The sequence below is a fragment of the Panthera uncia genome, chromosome D4 (assembly GCF_023721935.1).
Source record: "Panthera uncia isolate 11264 chromosome D4, Puncia_PCG_1.0, whole genome shotgun sequence".
NCBI lineage: Eukaryota > Metazoa > Chordata > Mammalia > Carnivora > Felidae > Panthera > Panthera uncia.
The window spans coordinates 60,683,197-60,704,786 of NC_064807.1; the positions used below are offsets into that span (position 1 = coordinate 60,683,197).

General features: G+C 38.1%; 1 protein-coding gene across 1 annotated transcript in view; it reads right to left on the reverse strand.

Moving 5' to 3' along the window:
* Positions 1–21,590, reverse strand: part of TEX10 (testis expressed 10) — a 61,321-nt gene that overhangs the window by 35,372 nt on the left and 4,359 nt on the right. Inside the window, exons 2-5 of the mRNA XM_049635323.1 lie at positions 21,110–21,298; positions 18,874–19,586; positions 18,241–18,484; positions 12,133–12,245 (exon numbers count right to left, since the gene is read on the reverse strand). Coding sequence (XP_049491280.1) covers positions 12,133–12,245; positions 18,241–18,484; positions 18,874–19,586; positions 21,110–21,289 — 1,250 coding nt within the window. The 5' untranslated portion in view covers positions 21,290–21,298. The remainder of the gene's footprint in view (positions 1–12,132; positions 12,246–18,240; positions 18,485–18,873; positions 19,587–21,109; positions 21,299–21,590) is intronic.

Below are 21,590 nucleotides of genomic sequence, written 5' to 3' on the forward strand. Positions count from 1 at the left end.
ATGTGAGATGTGTCCATGCAGGTACATAGATTCTAACAAATGTAAAACTATGGTGCAGGATAGAAGAAAGGCTATACATTTCTGGGAGGAGTACATGACAGTTCTGTATGTACTTTCTGTTCAATTTTACTTTGAAACTAAAACTGCTCCAAAAAATGAAACCTATTTAAAAAAAACAAGAAATGAAATGCTGGTACATGCTACAATACGGATGAACCTTGAAGACATTTTCCTAAGTGAAATTACACCAGACACAAAAGGAAAAGTATTTTATGATTCTACTTCTATGAGATACCTAGAAGAGTCAAATTAGAGATAAAAAGTAGAGCAGTGGTTCCCAAGAGCTGGTGGTAGGGGACAATGGTGAGTTATTTTGTAACCGATACACTTTCAAGTTGGGAAAATGAAAATATTTCTGGAAATGGATGATAGTGATGGTTGTAAACAATGTAAATATACTTAATACTACTGAACCAAACACATACAAGTGATTAAGTTAAAAAGGTAAAGGGGCACCTGGGAGGCTCAGTCAGGTAAGCGTCCAACTTTGGCTCAGGTCATGACCTCATGATTCATGAAATCAAGCCTCACAAGGGCCTCTGTGCTGATAGCACAGAGGCTGCTTGGGATTCTCTACCTTCTTCTCTCCCTGCCCCTCTCTGACTTGCACGCGCGCTTGTCTCTCTCAAAATAAACATTTTTTTAAAAAGCTCAAATTTCATGTTATGTATATTTTACCACAATAAAAATCAATACTATCCTTTGTATTTGAACCAAAGATGAACAAATTTAGACATCAGGTAAAAAATTAACTGAGGTTATATGAATAAGAATGAAGACCACTGGCCAAAGCCAACATTGTCCCCCCAACTTTAACTTTTGTTGCCCTCCACAGGTTATCTAAGTATTCAATTCAGCTCCTTATGGAAGAGCAGCCCAAAATCCCTAAAAATGAATCCCTAGGGAATCTTGTAAAAAATAAGCCAGTTATATTGCCAATCTATTTTTGCTAAAAATCCCACAACTGCAAAGTTGTCTGGGAAAATGGCAGTACTAGTAGGAGGACCCTAAGCTTGCCTCCTCCCACGAATACAACTAGATAACACCCGTATCAGTGTAAATTACCTAGGAAACCATCCAGAAACTGGCAGAACAAATTCCACAACTAAAGGCAGGGAAGGGGACATATTAAAGAAGGTAGGAAGGGCAAAGACAGTCTGGAAGCAAAATGGACCATGGCTATTTGACACAATGGAGAGGGAGATGATGGCACAGAGAAGGGCAGAAAACAGACTTCACATAGGGGAGCCCTTGAACAGGGAGGATGAATCCCTGGAATATTTGCTTTTGAAAATGAGAGGGGCTGAATTTTGTAGTTCTCAAAAACCAGCGGGACTTAAAGCCTGAAATTTTAAAAATCGGCAGACTTGGCTCTGAGAAAGCCCAGAAGACATTAGGAAGCAGAGTTCCCACAATTAGAGCAGGACAAACAGCCCGTGCAAATACAGCATAGTATCAGCAACTGGAAAACTCAAGGGCAGACAAGAGGGAAAGTGATTTGCGATTTGCTCATCTCAAAGCATGGCCCAGAGAGGCAGAGGTCACAGGGAGACCCCTCCAGGAACAAAGGACCTGGCAAGGGTCATTTCCCTCTTCTCCCTTCAGCATAAATAGCCACCAACAGGAAACAGCCCCATGCTACCACTCCTAACCTAACTTGCCAAGCCTCCTTACATCCCACCCCTGCCAAAACATCCCACACCCTCCACCATACCCAACACCCCCCAACCCATGACAATTCAGCAGATATGCCCTTCCCAGTCACATGCAGGCATGAGTCCTAGCGCTGCAGGCCCCTCCCCAAGAAACCCAGCACAAACTCTGCCAATGCCACATCTCCTGACACTCATGTTTTCAGGACCTCAGTTCTGGCAGCAGTAGTGGCAGGTCTCCTTTCAAAAGCAGACCACTACACCCCTTATTAAAATGTGTTCCACCTGGGGGCACCTAGGTGGCTCAGCCAGCTGTGCATCCAACTTTGGCTCAGGTCATGATCTCATAGTTCATGTATTCAAGCCCCATGTCAGGCTCTTGCTAACAGCTCAGAGTCTGGAGCCTGCTTCGGATTCTGTGTCTCCCTCTCTCTCTGTCCCTAACTCACCCCCCGCTCCCCGCCAAACAAATAAACATTTAAACAAATAAACAGTGCCCCACCCCTGCCAAGGATCAAACATTGTACACAATGAGCAAAGAGAGCTTCTGTAAACTACACTAAAGGAAAAAGAGGCCAAGACGCAAATGGAGAGCACACACAAAACACATAGGAGACACTCTCTTGAAGCATCAGGCCTTGGGAAACAGGACACTGCATTGCCGGGCACTACAGGACCTCTTCTTTAAGAGACTATTATTGTTAAGAGCAAAAGAAACAGCTGACTTCCCTAACACACAAAAACAGACACAGGAAGTCAGGCAAAATGAGGAGACAGAGAAACATCTCCCAAATGAAAGACCAGGACCAAACCACAGCAAGAGACCAAAGTGAAAATAAGTAATATGCCTGATAGAGAATTTAAGATACAGGAGAGGGGTACCTGGGTGGCTCAGTTGGTTAAGCATCTGACACTTGATCTCAGCTCGGGCCTTGATCTCAAGGTCCTGAGTTCACGCCCCATGTTGAGCTCTGCACTGAAAACGAAGCTTACTTAAAAAAAAAAAAAAAAAAAAAAAGACATTGGATTGGAGAAAAGAATGGAGAACATCAGTAAGACTGTCAAAGAATAAAAAGAACTAATCAGAGATCAAGAACACAGAAAATGAAATTTAAGATACACTGGATGGAATAAATATCAGGCTAGACAAAGCAAAGAATGAATTAATGACCTGGAAGACAGTAATGGAAGGTAACCAAGCTGAGCAAATAAGAGGAAAGAAACTTATGCAAACTGAGAATAGTCTTAGGGTACTCAGTGACTCCATCCAGCATAGTAACAATCTGCATTATAGGGATCTCAGAAGAGGAGATAAGAGGGAAGAAAATTTATTTGAAGAAATAATACCTGAAAACTTCCCTAGTCTAGGGAAGGAACAGAGATCCAGACTCAGGAAAAAGAGACCCTCCCCCCACTCCCAATTCAAACCATGGCCATCCACACCGACAAACATAGTAATTACAATGGCAAAAAGTAGTGATAAAGAAAAAATTTTTAAAGGACGATGAGAAAGTAAGACAGTTACATACAAGTGAAACCCTACAGGGATATCAGTGGATTTTTCAGCAGAAACTTTGCAGGCCAGAAAGGAGTACAGCAGGATATATTCAACATGCTGAAAGGGAAAAATCTGTGGCCAAGAATATCCAGAATAGAAGGAGAGATAAAAGAGTTTCTCAGACAAAAACTAAAGGAGCGCATGACCACTAAACCAGCTCTACAAGAAATATTTAAAGGGGACTCCGAATGAAAAGGAAGACCAGAAGTGAGAGTACAAAAAGTAAAAAACACATAAGCAATAAGAATAAATGTATTTGTAAATATTCAGTTAAGGGGATTCATAAAATAGAAGGATGTAAAATATGAAACCATATACCTAAAACATGGGAGGGAGAGGAGTAAATAACAGTATAAACTTAAATGATCATCAACTTAATATAGACTGCTATATGCATGTAGAAGATGTTATGTGCACACCTAATGATAACCACATATCAAACATCAGTAATAGATATGCAAAGAATAAAGAGAAAAGAATCCAAGTATATCACTAGAGAAAGCAAACTATGAAAGAGAGCAAGAGAAGAGAAAGGATCAGAGAAAATCTACAGGAACAACCATAAAACAAGTAACAAAATGGCAGTAAATACATATCTATTCAATATTTACTTTGAATGTAAATGGACTAAATGATCCAATCAAAAGACACAGGGTGACAGAGTGGATTAAAAAAACAAGACCCATCTATATGCTGCCTACAAAAGACTCGTTTCCGACCTAACAACATGTGCAGATTGAAAGTGAGGGGATGAAAAAATATTTATCATGCAAATGGATGTTAAAAGAAAACCAAGGCGGCAATACTTATACTGGACAAAATAGACTTTAAAAAGACTTGTTATAGACTATAACAAAAGACAAAAAGGGGCACTATGTAATAATAAAGGGGGCATTCCAAACAAGAGGATATAAAAATTGTAAGTACTTGCACATCCAACATGGGAGCACCCAAATACAAAACACAGTTAATAACAACCATAAAAGAAATAACTGATAGTAATACAATAATAATAGGGGACTTTAAAAGTCCACTTATATCAATGGACAGGTCATCCAAACAGAAAATCAACAAAGAAATAGTGCCTTTGAATGAAATCCTGGACCACATGGATTTAACATATTCAGAACATTCTATCTTAAAACAGCAGAGTACAAATTCTTTTCAAGTGCACACAGAACATTTTCCAGAATAGATCACATATTAGGCCACAAAACAAGTCTCAACAAATTAAAAAAAAAAAAAAATCAATGTTCTATATACATCTTTTCTGACCACAATGCTATCAAACTACAACTAAATCACAAGAAAAAAATCTGAAAAGAGCACAAATACATGGAGGTTAAGTTAAATAACATGCTATTAAACAATGAACGGGTCAACCAAGAAATCAGAGAACATCAAAAATTACATGAAAATGAAAACACAACAGTCCAAAATCTTTGGGCTGCACCAAAGTGGTTTAAGAAAGAAGTTTATATAGGGGTGCCCAGGTGGCTCAGTTGGTTAAGCATCTAACTTGGGCTCAGGTCATAATCACGTGGATCGTGAGTTCAAGCCCCACATTGGGCTCTGCGCTGACAGCTCAGAGCCTGGAGCCTGCTTCGTGTGTTGCCCTCTCTCTCTGCCCCTTCCCCCACTCATATTCTCTCTCTCTCTCTCTCTCTCTCTCTCTCTCTCTCAAAAAATTAACAAGCATTAAAATAAATTTTTTTCAAATGGTTTAAAAAAATTTTAAGAAAGAAGTTTATAGTAACACAGGCCTACCTCAAGAAGAAAAACCTCAAGGGGCGCCTGGGTGGCTCAGTCGGTTAAGCGTCCGACTTCAGCTCAGGTCATGATCCCGTCGTTCGTGGGTTCGAGCCCCGCATTGGGCTCTGAGCTGACAGCAGGGAGCCTGAAGCCTGCTTCTGATTCTGTGTCTCCCTCTCTCTCTGCCCCTCCCCTGCTCATGCTGTCTGTCTCTCTCAAAAATAAATAAATGTAAAAAAGAAAAAAAGAAAAACCTCAAATAAGCAAACTAACCTTACACCTAAAGAAGCCACAAAAAAAACAAAACCCAAAGCCATCAAAAGGAAAAAAATAATAAAGATTAGAGCAGAAATAAATGATACAGAAATTTAGAAAAAATAATTGAACATATCAATGAAACCAGAAACTGGTTCTTCTAACAAATCAACAAAAACTGATAAACCTCTAGCAAGACTCAACAAAAAACTAAATAAAGAAAAATTAAAAAATAAAATAAATACATAAGACAAGGAGAGAAAGACACAAATACAATTAATGAAAAAGGAGAAATAATAACCAACACCCTAGAAATACAAACAACTGTAACAGGATATTATGAAAATATCTATGCCAACAAATTGGACAACTTGGAAGAAATGGATAAATTCCTAGAAACATAACCTACCAAAACTAAAGCAGGAAGAAATAGAAAATCTGATCACATCAATTACCAACAATGAAATTGAATCAGTAATCAAAAAACTCCCAATAAACAAAAGTCCAGAACCAGACGGCTTCACAGGCAAATTCTAGCAAACATCTGAAGAAGAGTTAATACTCCTTCTCCAACTATTACAAAAAATAAAAAAGGTAAACTTCCAAAATTCATTCAATGAGGCCAATTACCACCCTGATACCAAAACCAGATAAAGACACAAAAAAGAGAACTATAGGCCATTATCTCTTACAGATGCAAATATCCTCAACAAAATATTAGCAAACCAAATCCAACAATATATTTAAAAAGCATATACTATGATCAAGTGGGATTTACTTCTAGGATGCAAAGGTGGTTTAATATTTGCAAAACAGTCAGGGCGCCTGGGTGGCTCAGTTGGTTTCAGTGTCAGACTTCAGCTCAGGTCATATCTCCCAGTTCACGGGTTCGAACCTGTTTTGGATTTTGTGTCTCCCTCTCTCTGTCCCTCCCCCACTCAGGCTCTATCTCAAAAATAAACATCAAATAATAATATTCGCAAAACAATCAATGTGATACATTACATCAGTAAGAAAAAGAATACAAACCATATAGATGATGCATTCTGTCCCATAGATGCAAAAAAGCATTTGACAAAGTACAGCATCCATTCATGATAAAAACCCTTTGCAGAGTAGGTCTAGAAGGAACATGGCTCAATATAATAAAACCCACAGTTGGGGCGCCTGGGTGGCGCAGTCGGTTAAGCGTCCGACTTCAGCCAGGTCACGATCTCGCGGTCCGTGAGTTCGAGCCCCGCGTCAGGCTCTGGGCTGATGGCTCGGAGCCTGGAGCCTGTTTCCGATTCTGTGTCTCCCTCTCTCTCTGCCCCTCCCCAGTTCATGCTCTGTCTCTCTCTGTCCCAAAAATAAATAAAAAACGTTGAAAAAAAAAATTTAAAAAAAAAAAAAAAAACCCACAGCCAACATCTTACTCAGTGGTGAAAAACAGAGCTTTTCCCTTGAGGTCAGGAACAAGACAAGGACGTCCATTCTCACCACGTTTATTCAACATAATGTTGGAAGTCCCAGCAATTAGACAACATAAAGAAATAAAAGGCATCCAAATTGGTAAGGAAGAAGTAAAACTCTATTTACAGATAACAGGAGACTATACACAGAAAACCCAAAATTTTCACCAAAATACTAGAACTGATAAATGAATTCAGTAATGTCACAGGATACAAAATCAATGTACAAAAATCTGTTGCATTCTTATACACTAATAATGAAACAAGCAAAAAGTGAAATTAAGACAACAATCCCATTTACAAATGCACCAAAAACAATAAAAGATCTAGGAATAAACTTAACCAGAGGTTAACAACCTGCACTCTGAAAAATTCTTAAAAACTGATGAAAGAAAATGAAGATGACACAAACAAATGGAAAAACATTCCATGCTCATGGGTTGGAAGAATAAATATTGTTAAAATGTCTATATTACCCAAAATCAATCTATACATTTAATGCAACCCCTATCAAAATGCCAACAGCATTTTTCACAGAACAATCCTAAAATGTGTATAGAACCACAAAAGCCCTCAATAGCCAAATCAATCATGAAAAAGGAAAACAAAACTGGAGGTATCACAATTCCAGATTTCAAGTTATATTACAAAGCGGTGGCAATTAAAACATATGCTACTGGCATAGACATGTAGATCAGACGGGGTAGGATAGAAAGTCCAGAAATAAACCTACTATTATATGGTCAATTAATCTTGGACAAAGGAGAAATGAATATACAATGGAAAAATGTCTCAACAAATGGTGTTGGGAAAACTGGACAGCTACACACAAAAAAGAATGAAAATGGACCACTTTCTCATACCATATACAAAAACAAATTCAAAATGTATTCAAGACCTAAATGTGAGACCTCAAACCATAAAAATCCTTGACAAGAGCACAGGCAGTAATCTGACACTGGCCATAGCAACATTTTTCTAGATAGGTCTCATGAGGCAAGGGAAATAAAAACAAAAGTAAACTACTAGGACTTCATCAAAATAAAAGACTTCTGCACAGAGAGGAAACAATCCTCAAAACTAAATAATACCACCCTACAGAATGGGAGAAAATATTTGCAAATGACATATCCAATAAAGGGTTAGTAGCTAAAATATATAAAAGACTGACACAACCCAATGCCTAAAAAACAAATAATCCAATTTAAAACAAGAATACGTGAACTGACATTTCTCCAAAGACGACATACAGATGGCCAATGGCCAACAGACACATGAAAAGATGCTCAACATCACTCGTGATCAAGGAAACGCAAATCAAAACTACAATGTGGTATCACTTCCCACCTGTCAGAATGGCTAAAATCAAAAACAGAAGACACAAGTGCTGCAAGGATGTGAAGAAAAAGGAACACTCATGCACTGCTGATGGGAATGCAAATTGGTATAGCCATTGTGGAAAACAGCATGGAGGTTCCTCAAAAAATTAAAAACAGGAGTGCCTGGGTGGGCTCAGTCAGTGTCAGACTGCTGATCTCAGCTCAGGTCTTGATCTTGGGGTTGTGAGTTCAAGCCCCACGTTGGGCTCCACATTGGGTGTGAAGCCTACTTAAAAACAAAAGTTAAAAATAGAACTACCCTATGATCTAAGAATCACACTACTGGGTATCTACCCAAAAATACAAAAACATTAATTCAAAGGGATACACGTACACATATGTTTATTGCAGCATTACTTATAATAGCCATACTATGGAAGCAGTCCAAGTATCCATCAAAAGATGAATGGATAAAGAAGGTACTGAAGGTACTGCATGTTTGTACACACACACACACACACACACACACACACACACACACACACATTTAGCCATAAAAAAGAATGAAATCTTGCCATTTGCAACAACATGGTTGGACCTGAAGAGGATAGTGCTAAGCGAAATAGGTCAGAGAAAGACAAATACCATATGATTTCACTCAAATGTGGAAACTTACGAGAAATTCAAAAAACAAAAAAGAACAAAAAAAAAAAAAAAAAAAAGGAGGGAGAGAAAAACCAAGAAACAGACTCTTAACTATAGAGAACAAACGGACGGTTCCCAGTGGGGAGTTGGGTAGAGGGATGGGTTAAATAGGGGATGGGGATTAAAGAGTACACTTACTGTAATGAAATAAAATTCAATTTAATTTTCAAAATTCCACATGGGGGCACCTGGGTAGCTCAGTCGGTTAAGCGTACGACTTCAACACAGGGCATGATCTCACAGTTCATGAGTTCAAGCCCCGCATCGGGCTCCAGTTCAGAGCCTGGAGCTTGCTTCAGATCCTGTGTCTCCCTCTCTCTCTGCCCCTCCCCTGCTCGCGCTCTATCTCTGTCTCTCTAGACGTTACAATTTTTTTTTTAATAAAATAAAATCTTTTAAAAAAATTCCACAATTTCATTACCTCAACATCTTCATAAAGTTAACTCCTTTTTACCTTTTATATCTTGGTACAAATCACTTCATCAGGGCAGCCTTCCCTACAACTCTATTCCCTCTTAAAAGATCAGGACAGGCTCCTTATTATATACTCTCATATTACCCTAAACTGTTCCTTAACTTTATCACAGTTGGTCACAGATTAAACAATCAGAAACATCTCCCCCATTAGCTTGTACTCCAAAGCATCACCCCTTTACCTCAAAATGCTCAGCACACAGTACAGTAACTGCCTTCCACATGTTAAGTGTTCAATAAATGTTTTGAATAATGACAGCACACCCATACACTCTTGGATAATTTACTTGCATTTAATGGTCTACTAAATGCCAAACTTCCTAATCACTACTTAATCTCATTTTGATGAAAATTATGTATGGAAGCTCTTATCAAGAAAAATACACACACATAAAACTCTTCAAGAGTTCTAGGACTTTCTGAAGCTTATCCATGGACCAGATTTAAAAGTTTTGCTCTAATAAAAAATCATGTTTGTTGAGGGATAGGAGGTGGGGAACCTAATACCTTACTCAAGAAAGTAGCTACCTATTTGACTGTCCCCTCCAACTCCAGAAACTCACTAAATGAATCTTCCAAAGACGTAGTTCTGATCCAACCAAAAGTCTTCATTTATCTTTCAGCTTTGACCCTTTGGCACTGAATTTCACAGACAAGGAACGTCTCTCAGCATCAAGGCTGGTAAACAGCAGAAATCAGATTTGACCCAGATCTGTCCCATGCTCTCCATTACCTAATCCTATGGTTTTCTTACATGCTACCTCTTCTAGTTAGTATAATCTCTCATCCCTTGCTTCATTTATGCCTGCTAAAGTGATATCCATGCTCAAATACTACTCTTCAATATAGCTTTATCTGTTCATCCCATCAAGGATCTTTCTCTTCCTATAAATTCCTATAGCACTTGTTAATTATACAATTCTAATAACCCTTAAATAAACTGCCTTCTGCTACATACAATTCAATTTTCCTCCTGCCAGTTACTGGACTATTGTTTTTAAGCTTCAAACCCACCCTTCTATACTCTGCTTTGTCATCCTACAGCTGGGACTCTAGGCCACATTTTTCCTTTGCAGCTGGCTTCTCGTTAAGCTCTGCCAATGAAGGGGTCCTAGTGAGACTAGAAAGCTGTAGGAGAAAGATGGGATACTCTCCTTTGTTTGCTTCCCAGTCCTGTTTTTGCTTCCTTTTGCTGCCAATTCAACTCAACAACTCTTCCTCAGGCCAGAAGCAGTTTATTCTAGTAGCCACAGTTGAATCCAGTTTGCAGTTTTTGTGACACAAAACCAGCATCATCACGACCCGAAGAAGCACCAGCCAGCCAAAATTCCCTTAGCAAAGTTTTGAGCCCCAGCTCGAGGCCCCTCTTCAGATCTCAAAAACATTCATGCCCACTAAGGAAAAACCACTTTCCCAGGGGTCAGAGTTTTGGTGCCACAAAGCATTTCCTCCAAGCTTCTTGCTCTCTTCTTTCTCCCACTTCTAGAGACAGTACCTACTTTCCTGAGTGGCTATCTCCATATTATGTTTCCTTTTGCCTTTTCGGTTCTTTGGGGCACCTGGGTAGCTCAGTCAGTTGAATGTCCAACTTCGGCTCAGGTCACAATCGCATGGTTTCTGAGTTTGAGCCCCACAGCAGTCTCACTGCTGTCAGCACAGAGCCCCCTTTGGATCCTCTGCACCCCCCTGCCCCTCCCCTGTTTGAGTGCACTAAATAAATTTTTTTTTTTAATGCTGTTAAAATCACTAGGGTGGTTTCTGTCTCCTAACTCTTCCCTGACATATTTTTACCAATTTTGTATTGTGACTGATTTAAACAACTTTATGAATTGCTTAGAACAAGAAAACATCTGATGATCTCTATTATGATACTTTTATAGTAAGCAACCAAAATATTTAATGAAGAAATGAAAACCTTATCGGCCTCCAACAGCCTTGTCACTTCTAAGCATATCCTCTAAACCCTGTTCAAAGAGCCTCATTGATTCTCCAGGTAGTTTCTTCCCTTTGACAAATATAACAATCATCTGACAGACTAAGACCCCTTCAGGCATTTACTCATTTGAGGAACTGCCACTTCTAGCGTTCTAGCTTGCACCTGCTTCTCAAATTTTATTAGATAACTTGTTTCTACACTTACTTGCTCTCACTTGAGGTGAACATTTTAAACCGTTTTCAGGCTTACAATTTTAAGTTCCATCTTCTAATCCATAAATTCTGGTTTAGAAAGTTATTTCTCTCCAATTATCCTTCTTCCTGATACTGATAATAGTTTCATTACCAGTTTCCTCATATATAAATGACACAACTACATGACCTTTAAGATACTTTCTTGCTTAGGGATTACATAGTACCTCTTTCCCAAATAAATCAGCCCAACAAATTTTATTATATTCTTATTTATATAACTTGATACTCTGTGAAAAGAATTCACTTTAGATTTTTAAACATTAAAAGAAACGGAAGTCGGGGCGCCTGGGTGGCGCAGTCGGTTAAGCGTCCGACTTCAGCCAGGTCACGATCTCGCGGTCCGTGAGTTCGAGCCCCGCGTCAGGCTCTGGGCTGATGGCTCAGAGCCTGGAGCCTGTTTCCGATTCTGTCTCCCTCTCTCTCTGCCCCTCCCCCGTTCATTCTCTGTCTCTCTCTGTCCCAAAAATAAATAAAAAACGTTGAAAAAAAAAAATTTTTTTTTAATAAAAAAAAAAAAAAAGAAACGGAAGTCTCAAGGCTTAAAGTGACTTACTTGTTCAAGATCAGCCATACTACGGCTACTTTTACTTTTATCTCACAAAATTTAGATACAAACCCCTCACAGTTTAGAACGTTTCAGTTTAAGGCTAATTATCTTCTGGTAATTTCAGGTTAAAAACTTTTTCAAGTCTATACAGTGGAAGGAATCACAATACCTTTTATTTGTCTCTTTCCTTTTGTGCTTGGTTATTTCTTTTAAGGCATACGGAAAATGACTCATAAAATGGTGTTTGAAATCAATAAGATAATTCTTTCGAAGCCACGACTCCTATTAAAATAAATAAAAATTAGAAAATCTACAAGAAACAATTTAAAATAACCAATAAAACTTTAAGCAGAAATGTGACCACTTATTAATATTCAACTATATATTTACCATTATAATACATCTTTTGCTTATGACAGAAGATACAAATAAATTTTAAAATCAAAATAAATTAGAGCACCCAAATGTCACCCATAGATCTTTCTGGTGTTTAATAATTATCATTACTTGTATTTTATTTACTGTTTAAAAGAAAAAGGGAGAAAGTAAGAAGAAAATCCTGAATTTGAACCACTAGTGCAGTATTTGTAAAATATACCAGAAAGTCTTTGTACTAGTGTTCCGTTACACAATAACTCTACTTCCCAGCAATTCTATTATTTCCCATTAAAAATATTTGTCAAAAAGCAATGCAATTCTCTGGGGCGCCTGGGTGGCGCAGTCGGTTAAGCGTCCGGCTTCAGCCAGGTCACGATCTCGCGGTCCGTGAGTTCGAGCCCCGCGTCAGGCTCTGGGCTGATGGCTCGGAGCCTGGAGCCTGTTTCCGATTCTGTGTCTCCCTCTCTCTCTGCCCCTCCCCCGTTCATGCTCTGTCTCTCTCTGTCCCAAAAATAAATAAAAAACGTTGAAAAAAAAAAAAAAAAAAAGCAATGCAATTCTCTAAAGTTCTTGCAGTACTCATGAATCTTTCTCTCCTACCTGAAACACTTTTTCCAAATTACAACACTCTTATTTTCTCCTATCCAGAGAACCAACCATTCCATTTTTCCAGGGACTAAAAGGTTTCTTGGGATATAGGACTAGCTGGTTACCCTACAGCTCCTTAGTATCCTTTACTGTATTCTTCTCTTTGTGCTAATTTATCACTGTATACTCAACATGTCTTCTTGAACTTCTAACAGACATGTTAAATTTAACATGAATAAACTGATCTCCCCACCGGCAGTCACACTGTCATTTGGATCATAACGCAGGCACCATTCTTGCTCCTCTTTCCTTCACTATACACATCAGCAGTCCCACTGACTTTATCAGAACCCAGCTGCTTCTCATCACTTCAACTCTAGCTACCATTCTATTCTAATCCACCACTCTTACCAAGATTACTGCAATAGCCTCCCAACTGGTCTCCCTACTTTTCCTCTTGCCCTTCTCAAAAGTCAATTCTCTACATAGTAGCCAGGGTGATCTTTTTATTTTTTTAAAGAAACGTTTATTTTTGAGAGAGAGAAAGAGAGACAGAATACAAGCAGGGCAGGGCCAGAGAGAGAGGGAGACACAGAATCCGAAGCAGGCTCGAGGCTCTGAGCTGTCAGCACAGAGCCTGATGTGGGGCTCGAACCCACAGACTGCAAGAACATGACCTGAGCTGAAGTCGGATGCTTAAGCAACTGAGCCTCCCAGGCGCCCCTAGGGTGACCTTTTAAAGCATAAACCATACTTCCAAATAACACAGGAAAGAAGAAAGGGAATAAGTATGTATGTAGGGCAGGACTGGTCATTCATAGGAAAGATGGTGTGAGTTTGGGTTCCACAGTTTTGCTAGACCTGGATGCTGATCACAGAGAAGTTCACTAGTGTTCTATGTACCAATTCGTCATATTAAAGTTAAATAAACATAATTCAGATCATGCCACTTCCCTGTTGAAAATTCTCCAATGTCTTTTCACCACATTTGGGTTAAAATCCAAACTTCTTACCATGGACAATAGGGTGCTACATGATCTGGCCACTGTCACTTTTTTCCCTTATCTTCTACCATTCTCTTAGTACCTCACTTGCACAGGCTTTCTTGCCATTCCTCAAATATGCCAAATTTGTTCTCATTTCAGGGGCTTTGCACTTGCTGTTCCCTATGCCTGGAAGGTTCTTCCCACAGGTCTAAGACTTGCTCCTTTAACTTTATTCATTGACATTTAAAAGCCATGAAAGCGTTTCCTGACCATCTATTTAGAATAGCTCCCCCTTGAGGCACCTGGGTGGCCCAGTTCGTTAAGCCTCTGACTCTTGATTTCAGCTCAGGTCATCTCACAGTTCATGAGTTTGCCCCGCATTGGGCTCTATACTGACAGTGCATAGCCTTGGGATTCTTTCTTTCTCTCACTCTCAAATAAATAACCTTAATAATAATAATAATAATAATAATAATAATAATAATACAGCTCCCACTCACTCTGTTCCAGCACATGTTCTCTTTACCCTGCTTTACTTTCATCTTTCTTCTTAGTATTGACATTATATATTTGTTTACCATCCACCAAAAGTTAAGTACTGGAGGGCAAGCAACCTTGTCAGTCATGTTCATCTCTATATTCCCCGAGCCTAGAACAACACCCGAGACTCTGTACAGCAACATTATTCAACAGACCTTTCTGCAGTGATGGAATTATTACTCATCTGTGTTTTCTAATACCACAGCCACTAGCCACATGTAGCTATTGAGCTCTTGAAATGCGGCAGTGTGACTAAGGAACTGAATCTTAATTAACTTAAACAGCCATATTTATAGATGTTCAACAAATCCTGATGCATATTTGCATTACGTTGTACAAATTCCAATCCTCATGGCAAAAAAGACGTGGGCAATGAAGTATATAAACTAAAAATAGCAAGCATTAAAATACAAAGCTAAGGGGCACCTGGGTGGCTCAGTTGGTTGAACATCCGATTTGTGATTTCGGCTCAGGACACGATCTCACAGTCAAGCCCCATGTCAGGCTCCTTGCTGAGCATGGAGTCTGATTGGGATTCTCTCTCTCCCTCTCACTCTGCCCTTTCCCTGCTCATGCACGTGTGTACACTGTCTCTAAATAAATAAACTTTAATAAATAATAAAACCTGGATTAAAATGAAGTTTCTCAACTATGCAGCAAATAAATACATTTAGCAAAACCTAAAAGCAAGCAAGTGTCCCAAGGCTGCACCTAATCTAGATGCCAATTTATCAATAGAAGCCCTATACATTTTTTCTGTTAATTTTTTTTAATGTTTATTTATTTTTGAGTGAGAGAGTCAGAGTGTGAGTGGGGGAGGGGCAGAGAGACAGGAAGACACAGAATCCGAAGCAGGCTCCTGGCTCTGAGCTGTCAGCACAGAGCCTGACGTGGGGCTCAAACCCACGAATCGTGAGATCATGACCTGAGCCAAAAAAGGATCCTCAACCAACTGAGCCACCCAGGTGCCCTCTCTCCCCCGCCTTTTCTTTAATTTTATAGAGCGAGCCAGTGCACGCACAAGCAGGGTAGAAGGGCAGAGGGAAAGATAAAGAATCTTAAGCAGGCTCCACGCTCAACATGGAGCCCAATGCGGGGTTCAATCTCATGACCCTAGGATCATGACCTGAGCCGAAATCAAGAGTCAGATGCTAAACCAGCTGAACCACCCAGGTGCTCCAGAAGACCTTCACATTTTCTGAGAGAAAAGAGCTACAATTTAGGTTGTGGGACACAATTTGCATTTAAGACCAAGGAATGCCACTTCATTCCTCTTTTAAAGTTTGAGCTGTTATAGGTCATCCAGTATCTTAACTACTAAGCTATAACTGAAGATGAGTGAGACAAACATAATGGTAACAAAAAATAAATTAACGCATTTTAATGTCACCTTGTACAGCTCACATACATATTCATGCTTTGTTCTAAAATAATGAATCTTGGGGTGCCTGGAATCGCTCAGTCAGTTAAGCTCTGACTTCAGCTCATGTCACGATCTTGTGGTCCATGGGTTCAAGCTCCCCACCGGGCTCTGTGCTGATAGCTCAGAGCCTGGAGCCTACTTCAGATTCTGTGTCTCCCTCTCTGCCCCTCCCCCGCTCATGCTCTTTCTCTCAAAAATAAACATTAAAAAAAATTTTTTTAACAAAATAATAGATCTTACCTTATCCAGTTATTACAATTCAACATAACCAATTTGCCAAGGTAAATTAGAGAATTCTACCAGTGTATGCTTTTAAATACTATTTCTATTCGAATTAAACTTTCTTCAATATATTTGAATTTTAAATAGTATCCCAGTTCAGTATTCTACATAGCGTTCAACAATCTATACAAAACAGTCTTCTGAATATAGTGTCCTACGTTAATGAACTGTTAATAAACAGTCATAATAGCACAGAATAGTTCTAACGCATACAACTTTAAATATCCATAAAATTAAAGCAGTGTTTGGATATTTTCACAGTATTATCTGAACGATAGTGCATAATATAAAATTAGCATAATTAATGAATTTGCATTTGGTCCTACCATTCTATCTGGTTACAAACACTATTACTAAAGGATTAACAATTAGTGCCTGTGTGTCACCAAACACCAAAATGCTTAGAATTTTTCTTAGTTTTCTAAAAATGAAGGAAAGACTGGTACTTAAGGTTTATGTTGATATCATGACTTTTACTTTCTATCCCAGCTTCAGATAAATCCATTCAAGAATGCAAATAACATATGCTTTTCCAAAAACCTGTATGCATTGTTAGTCACTAGCTTACACCATAGGTTAATTGCCATAAAGGACAGTAAGCTTTGCTTTCATAAAATTATACACTCTACCCCCAACCCTGATCAATTTCTTGCCAATGTATGCAATGAATCATGAGACAGGCTCAAAACTGTAGTCAATAAAATGCCATCCTATTTGAAAAAGCAATTCATGTAACAACCCTACAGATGATGGATAATGGGTTAATAGTGCTAGAGCAAGCTCTTAAAAGAAACACACACCTTAGTATGATTCCACAATGCTTTTCAGGATCATCGAATACTCTTTTTTAGTTTATCCTTCATCTTATTTTATGGAGTCTATTCACTCATTCTAAATTCCAGCTTGAAATAAAAATTGAACAAAACCAAAAAACTGCTTTGTCAGTTTTGTACACATGCAGGCAACTTCAAGGATTCACACCTGCCTAGTCAAAAATCCTTGCAGAAATTCTATAAACCAGATACTTTAAGCTTTAAAGTATTGTTCCTGCAGCTGCCCTTTAAGTGTGCTATCATATTAATTTAATACCAATTAATCTTAGATCTTGTTCTTCCTTACTTACACCATGGACTATACATTATATTCTCTATACATATTCTCTATACCACAGCACTTCAAAAAGGCTGCCAATATTCAACTCTCCCCCACACAGCAGATAAATCATCACGAAACTCGTCTTTACTATCATCTTTTCTAGTGAAAACCTATTACACAACTTAGAATCTTAGGTTAATTTCACGCAGACCATACCTAGAACTACAGCTTACCTACAGTGAAAGGTGACTTTTAGAAATGTGTTCTGATCTTATATCCCTTGTCAAGAGAAAACAAAACAGCATGCACTAATCAAGTCTGTAAGTAATTTCTTCTCTAAATCACAGGTTAGTTATAAGATCTTCACTGTGGTCCATTTCTGCTAAAATTGACAATGTGGCATACACTGGAAGAAACTCCTTAATAAGCAACTTTTTTAATCCCATAAGAGGCCTCCAGAAACTAGAATGCTCCTACGTAATCAATCTGCCATAAACAATACATGGTAACACTACTGTGATTACATCCAATAAAAGCAAATGAAAACAAGCTCATTAAGTTACACATTTCACTTAAATTAAAAATATTCAGAGTGGGGCACACAAGTGGCTCAGTCAGTTGAGCATCTTGCCTCTTGATTTCGGCTCAGGTCAGGATCCCAGGGCCACAGGATCAAGCTGAGCATGAAGCCTATTTAAGATAGTCTCCCTCCCTCCCCCTCCCCCCACCCCTCGTGTGCGCGCAAAAAAAAATCTTTCTGCCCCTCTCTCCCACTTGTGCTGTCTTACATAAACAAACAAATAAATTTCAGAATCATCTCACAAGACTATCTTAACTTGCATTTTGGGGCTAAAATAAGAAACAAGCTTATAGTTACACCACTAGAATTATTTTGGAAAATGCATAATCAATTAGTAAATTTCTAACCTGCCCATTTATGATAAAAGGCATTACTTAGAAAATAAAGAATCCATTAAGTTCTCACCAATTTATGAGTTTCATCATGTTGTTTGGAGAGTTTCCACAGAAGGGAAATAATATTAAGAACTTGCTGCATAACCTGCAGAGGTTCTCTTTCTATACCATTTCCAACAGAAGCAGCTAGCTGTGGAGGCACAGCTTCAATCCAGCATTCAATTAGCAATGGAATTATTATCTCAATAAATCCTTTCAAGTTTTCAGTAGATGACAGGCCTTCATCCACACTGCCTAGTCCTCCAACCAGGTACCTAATAAAGAAAGGTAAGAATGAAAAATAAAAATTAATGATTAAAAAATATCACTCCCTGTTTAATTTAAATTTAAATGTAAAGTACCAGTAAAATGAAGTTCCCTGAATTGACAATTACATTGATCAAGACTAGTAAGAAAATAAAATTCTAAGATGACAAAGCCAAAAAAGACCATCAAGTTTTATTTCTCATTAGGCTTTGTAAGAAATGAACAAATTAATACTTTCATATGACTCCTCCCATCAGTAAATAAAATCAAATCATGAGTAACTATATGAAAACTATAAAAGACAACTTCATGTCTCCCCACAATTAGCCATCAATGATCAGCAGTTAAAATTCAATATAGGAAAACTGAGTGTGGACATAACTGAAATCCTTCTTACCGTAGCCTGAACTGTGAACTGACATTTGGCTGTGAACCCCCATTTTCATAAACCTGGATGTGCTGCTGGTCGTTGGCATGTTCCTTCCAGTTGATAAAAATGGAGTTGCTAGTGGCATGGGGATTTTCTTTTTGTTCCTGAAGTCCTTCACTTTCTCTCAACCTACTGGATCCATCTGCCAAGGCCTGAAGGAATTTACTGAGTCTCACTAAGACTTTCAGCCTCCACTGCTGAGAAGTGAGTCTCCGATTAGGATTTACAGAAAGTATCCAGGACTGGGATCTGTCTCTATTTACCAGTCCTTTGGACAGCTGCTGATGAGAAATAAGTTCTACAAAATTCTTAAGCAATATACTGCTACGGCCAGTAATTAAGGCTGGGTACTGTTCCAGCAGAATGTCCAAAACTTTTAAAGAGTCCTCCTGAATTCCTTCAGTAATGTGAGTCATGGCACTAGAGAGATGGGCACTTACCAAAGGAAAAAATGGAGAAATTTGTTCAGCTCGTATTTTGGGGGCCAGGAATTGAAGAAGTTGAACTGCTGCTAATCGTACATTAGCATCTTTATCTGTAAACACAGCAGTCACTTCACTTAATATGTTTGAAAGGTGTGCATCAATTATAAATGGGTATTGAGACAAAAGGTCTTTAAGTCCAAGAAGAGCACTTTGTTTAACCCCAGCATTGTAGTGATGCATCTGTGACAGCAAATCCTAAAAATAAAAATACAGGATTTAGCTATATTATAACATTTTCAAATAAACATGCGAACTAAAACTATGCTAATAAATTAACCCTCCTTGAGGAAACTACTTCAGTAAGTATTTTTGAAATGTTATTTAGCTTTTACTAAGATTGTTTTATCTTTAAAATATATTTAGCTTAATAAAAACATTACATAACTCTTGGTCAGAATCTTCTTTCTGAAATTAACCTGCATGTAGGCTATCATTTAAAGTGACAACAATCATCATCGCTACTGAAAAACCTACTATGTACCAAACATATGGTAGGTACGTTTATATACTCTTAATTTAACAAATGCATTCTCCTTATTTTAAATAGTCTTTCAGGATATGTGTGTATTCTGAGTATAACATTTGACAATTTTATTTGTGGAATACTTTATACCATCTGTGGGGAAAAAAAAGTAACTTCAAGTACCTTTTCAATTTTATTTAACTTCAGAACTTAAAAGCAAAACTAGAAAATGTTGATCTTCACAAAAACTGGCTCACAAATGCTCATAACAGCTTTACACATGGCAACCAAATGGCAAGTGGCATTACAAGTGGCAACCAAATGTCCATCGACTGATGAGTGATAAAATGTGACATTAACCATGCACTGAAACTCTATTCAACAGTACAGAGAAATGAAGTACTGTTCTGACAGATACGCTGTAACACAGATGAACCTCAAAAACATACTAACTAAAAGACCAGTAACGAAAGACCACATATCCATTTATATGAAATGACCAGAATAAGCACATCTACACAGACAAAAAGTAGATTAATGGCTGCCTACAGCTAGGGGAGAAGAATGGGGAGTGACCTGTAATAGATATAGGGTTTCTTTCTGGCATGATAAAACTGTTCTAAAATTAGACTGTGGGGATAATAGCATAACTATAAATACATTAAAAGTTACACAATTGCACACTTTAAATGGGTTGATTTTATTATGCATAAAAATTACATTTCAATAAAGCTGTTAAAATTTTAAACAAAACTATTGCTCAAACTTGAATTAACTTCACACATTTACTGAGAACCTGTAAGTTATGTGGGTTCAAAATGAGTAAGACAAGATCTTTGAGCTCTGCACTGGGTGAGGAGCCTGCTTAAGATTCTCCCTCCCTCCCCCCAGTTCGTATACTTTCTCTCTTAAAAAAAAAAAAAATCAGTAAGACAAGATCTTCATGAAATATAAAAACAGCTAGAAAATTGTCACATCAAAAACTTGTTACATTGAAAAGTTAAACAGAATTTCTTCCAGATCATATATTAACACATCAAATAGGTATATAACAGAAATCACTGTGCGTTTAGTTGAGCAAGTCTTTCTGGAGGAGGTGGGAAAGCTGCAGTGGCAACTCAGATTTGATTAACGGACAAACTCCGAACTTAAGCCATCAATAAACCCTGAGAAATCAATACAACTTTTCACAAAAAACATTCTAGATGATTTCAAAGAAAACTCTTACTTTATCGAAACAGTATTTATGATTTACCTTTATGTTAAGTTTTCTATTGTTCGTTGGAAGAGTTCCATCTTCTTTGAGTTGCTCAGGCAGATGTATAGTCTTCGTTTTAAAGTTTGTAACAGTAGCATTTTCTAATTTGGGTTTCTTTTTACCAACTTTTAGTTTTACTTTTTGAAAATCATCTTGGCGTTTTCTTTTTTTGGTCATTCTTGAGTGCTATAATGAAAAGAATTTTAAAACAATGGATATAAGAAAATAACCTATAAAAGAATAAAGAAGGTATTTTCCAACATTTATATTACTCTAAAATTTATTTCAAAGCTAATCAAGAATCAAGGCCAACAGTGACTGTGCCAAAGGATCAAAGTATTAAATGGAGAATACCTTTACCAACAGGTATACCTTAGTCAAGACACATATAAAGAGAAGTCATCAACAATAAGGCAACAACCCTGCCACAAATCTGTCAAGCGTTTTTAGCTGGGAAATGGAAACCTTTTGAAATAAC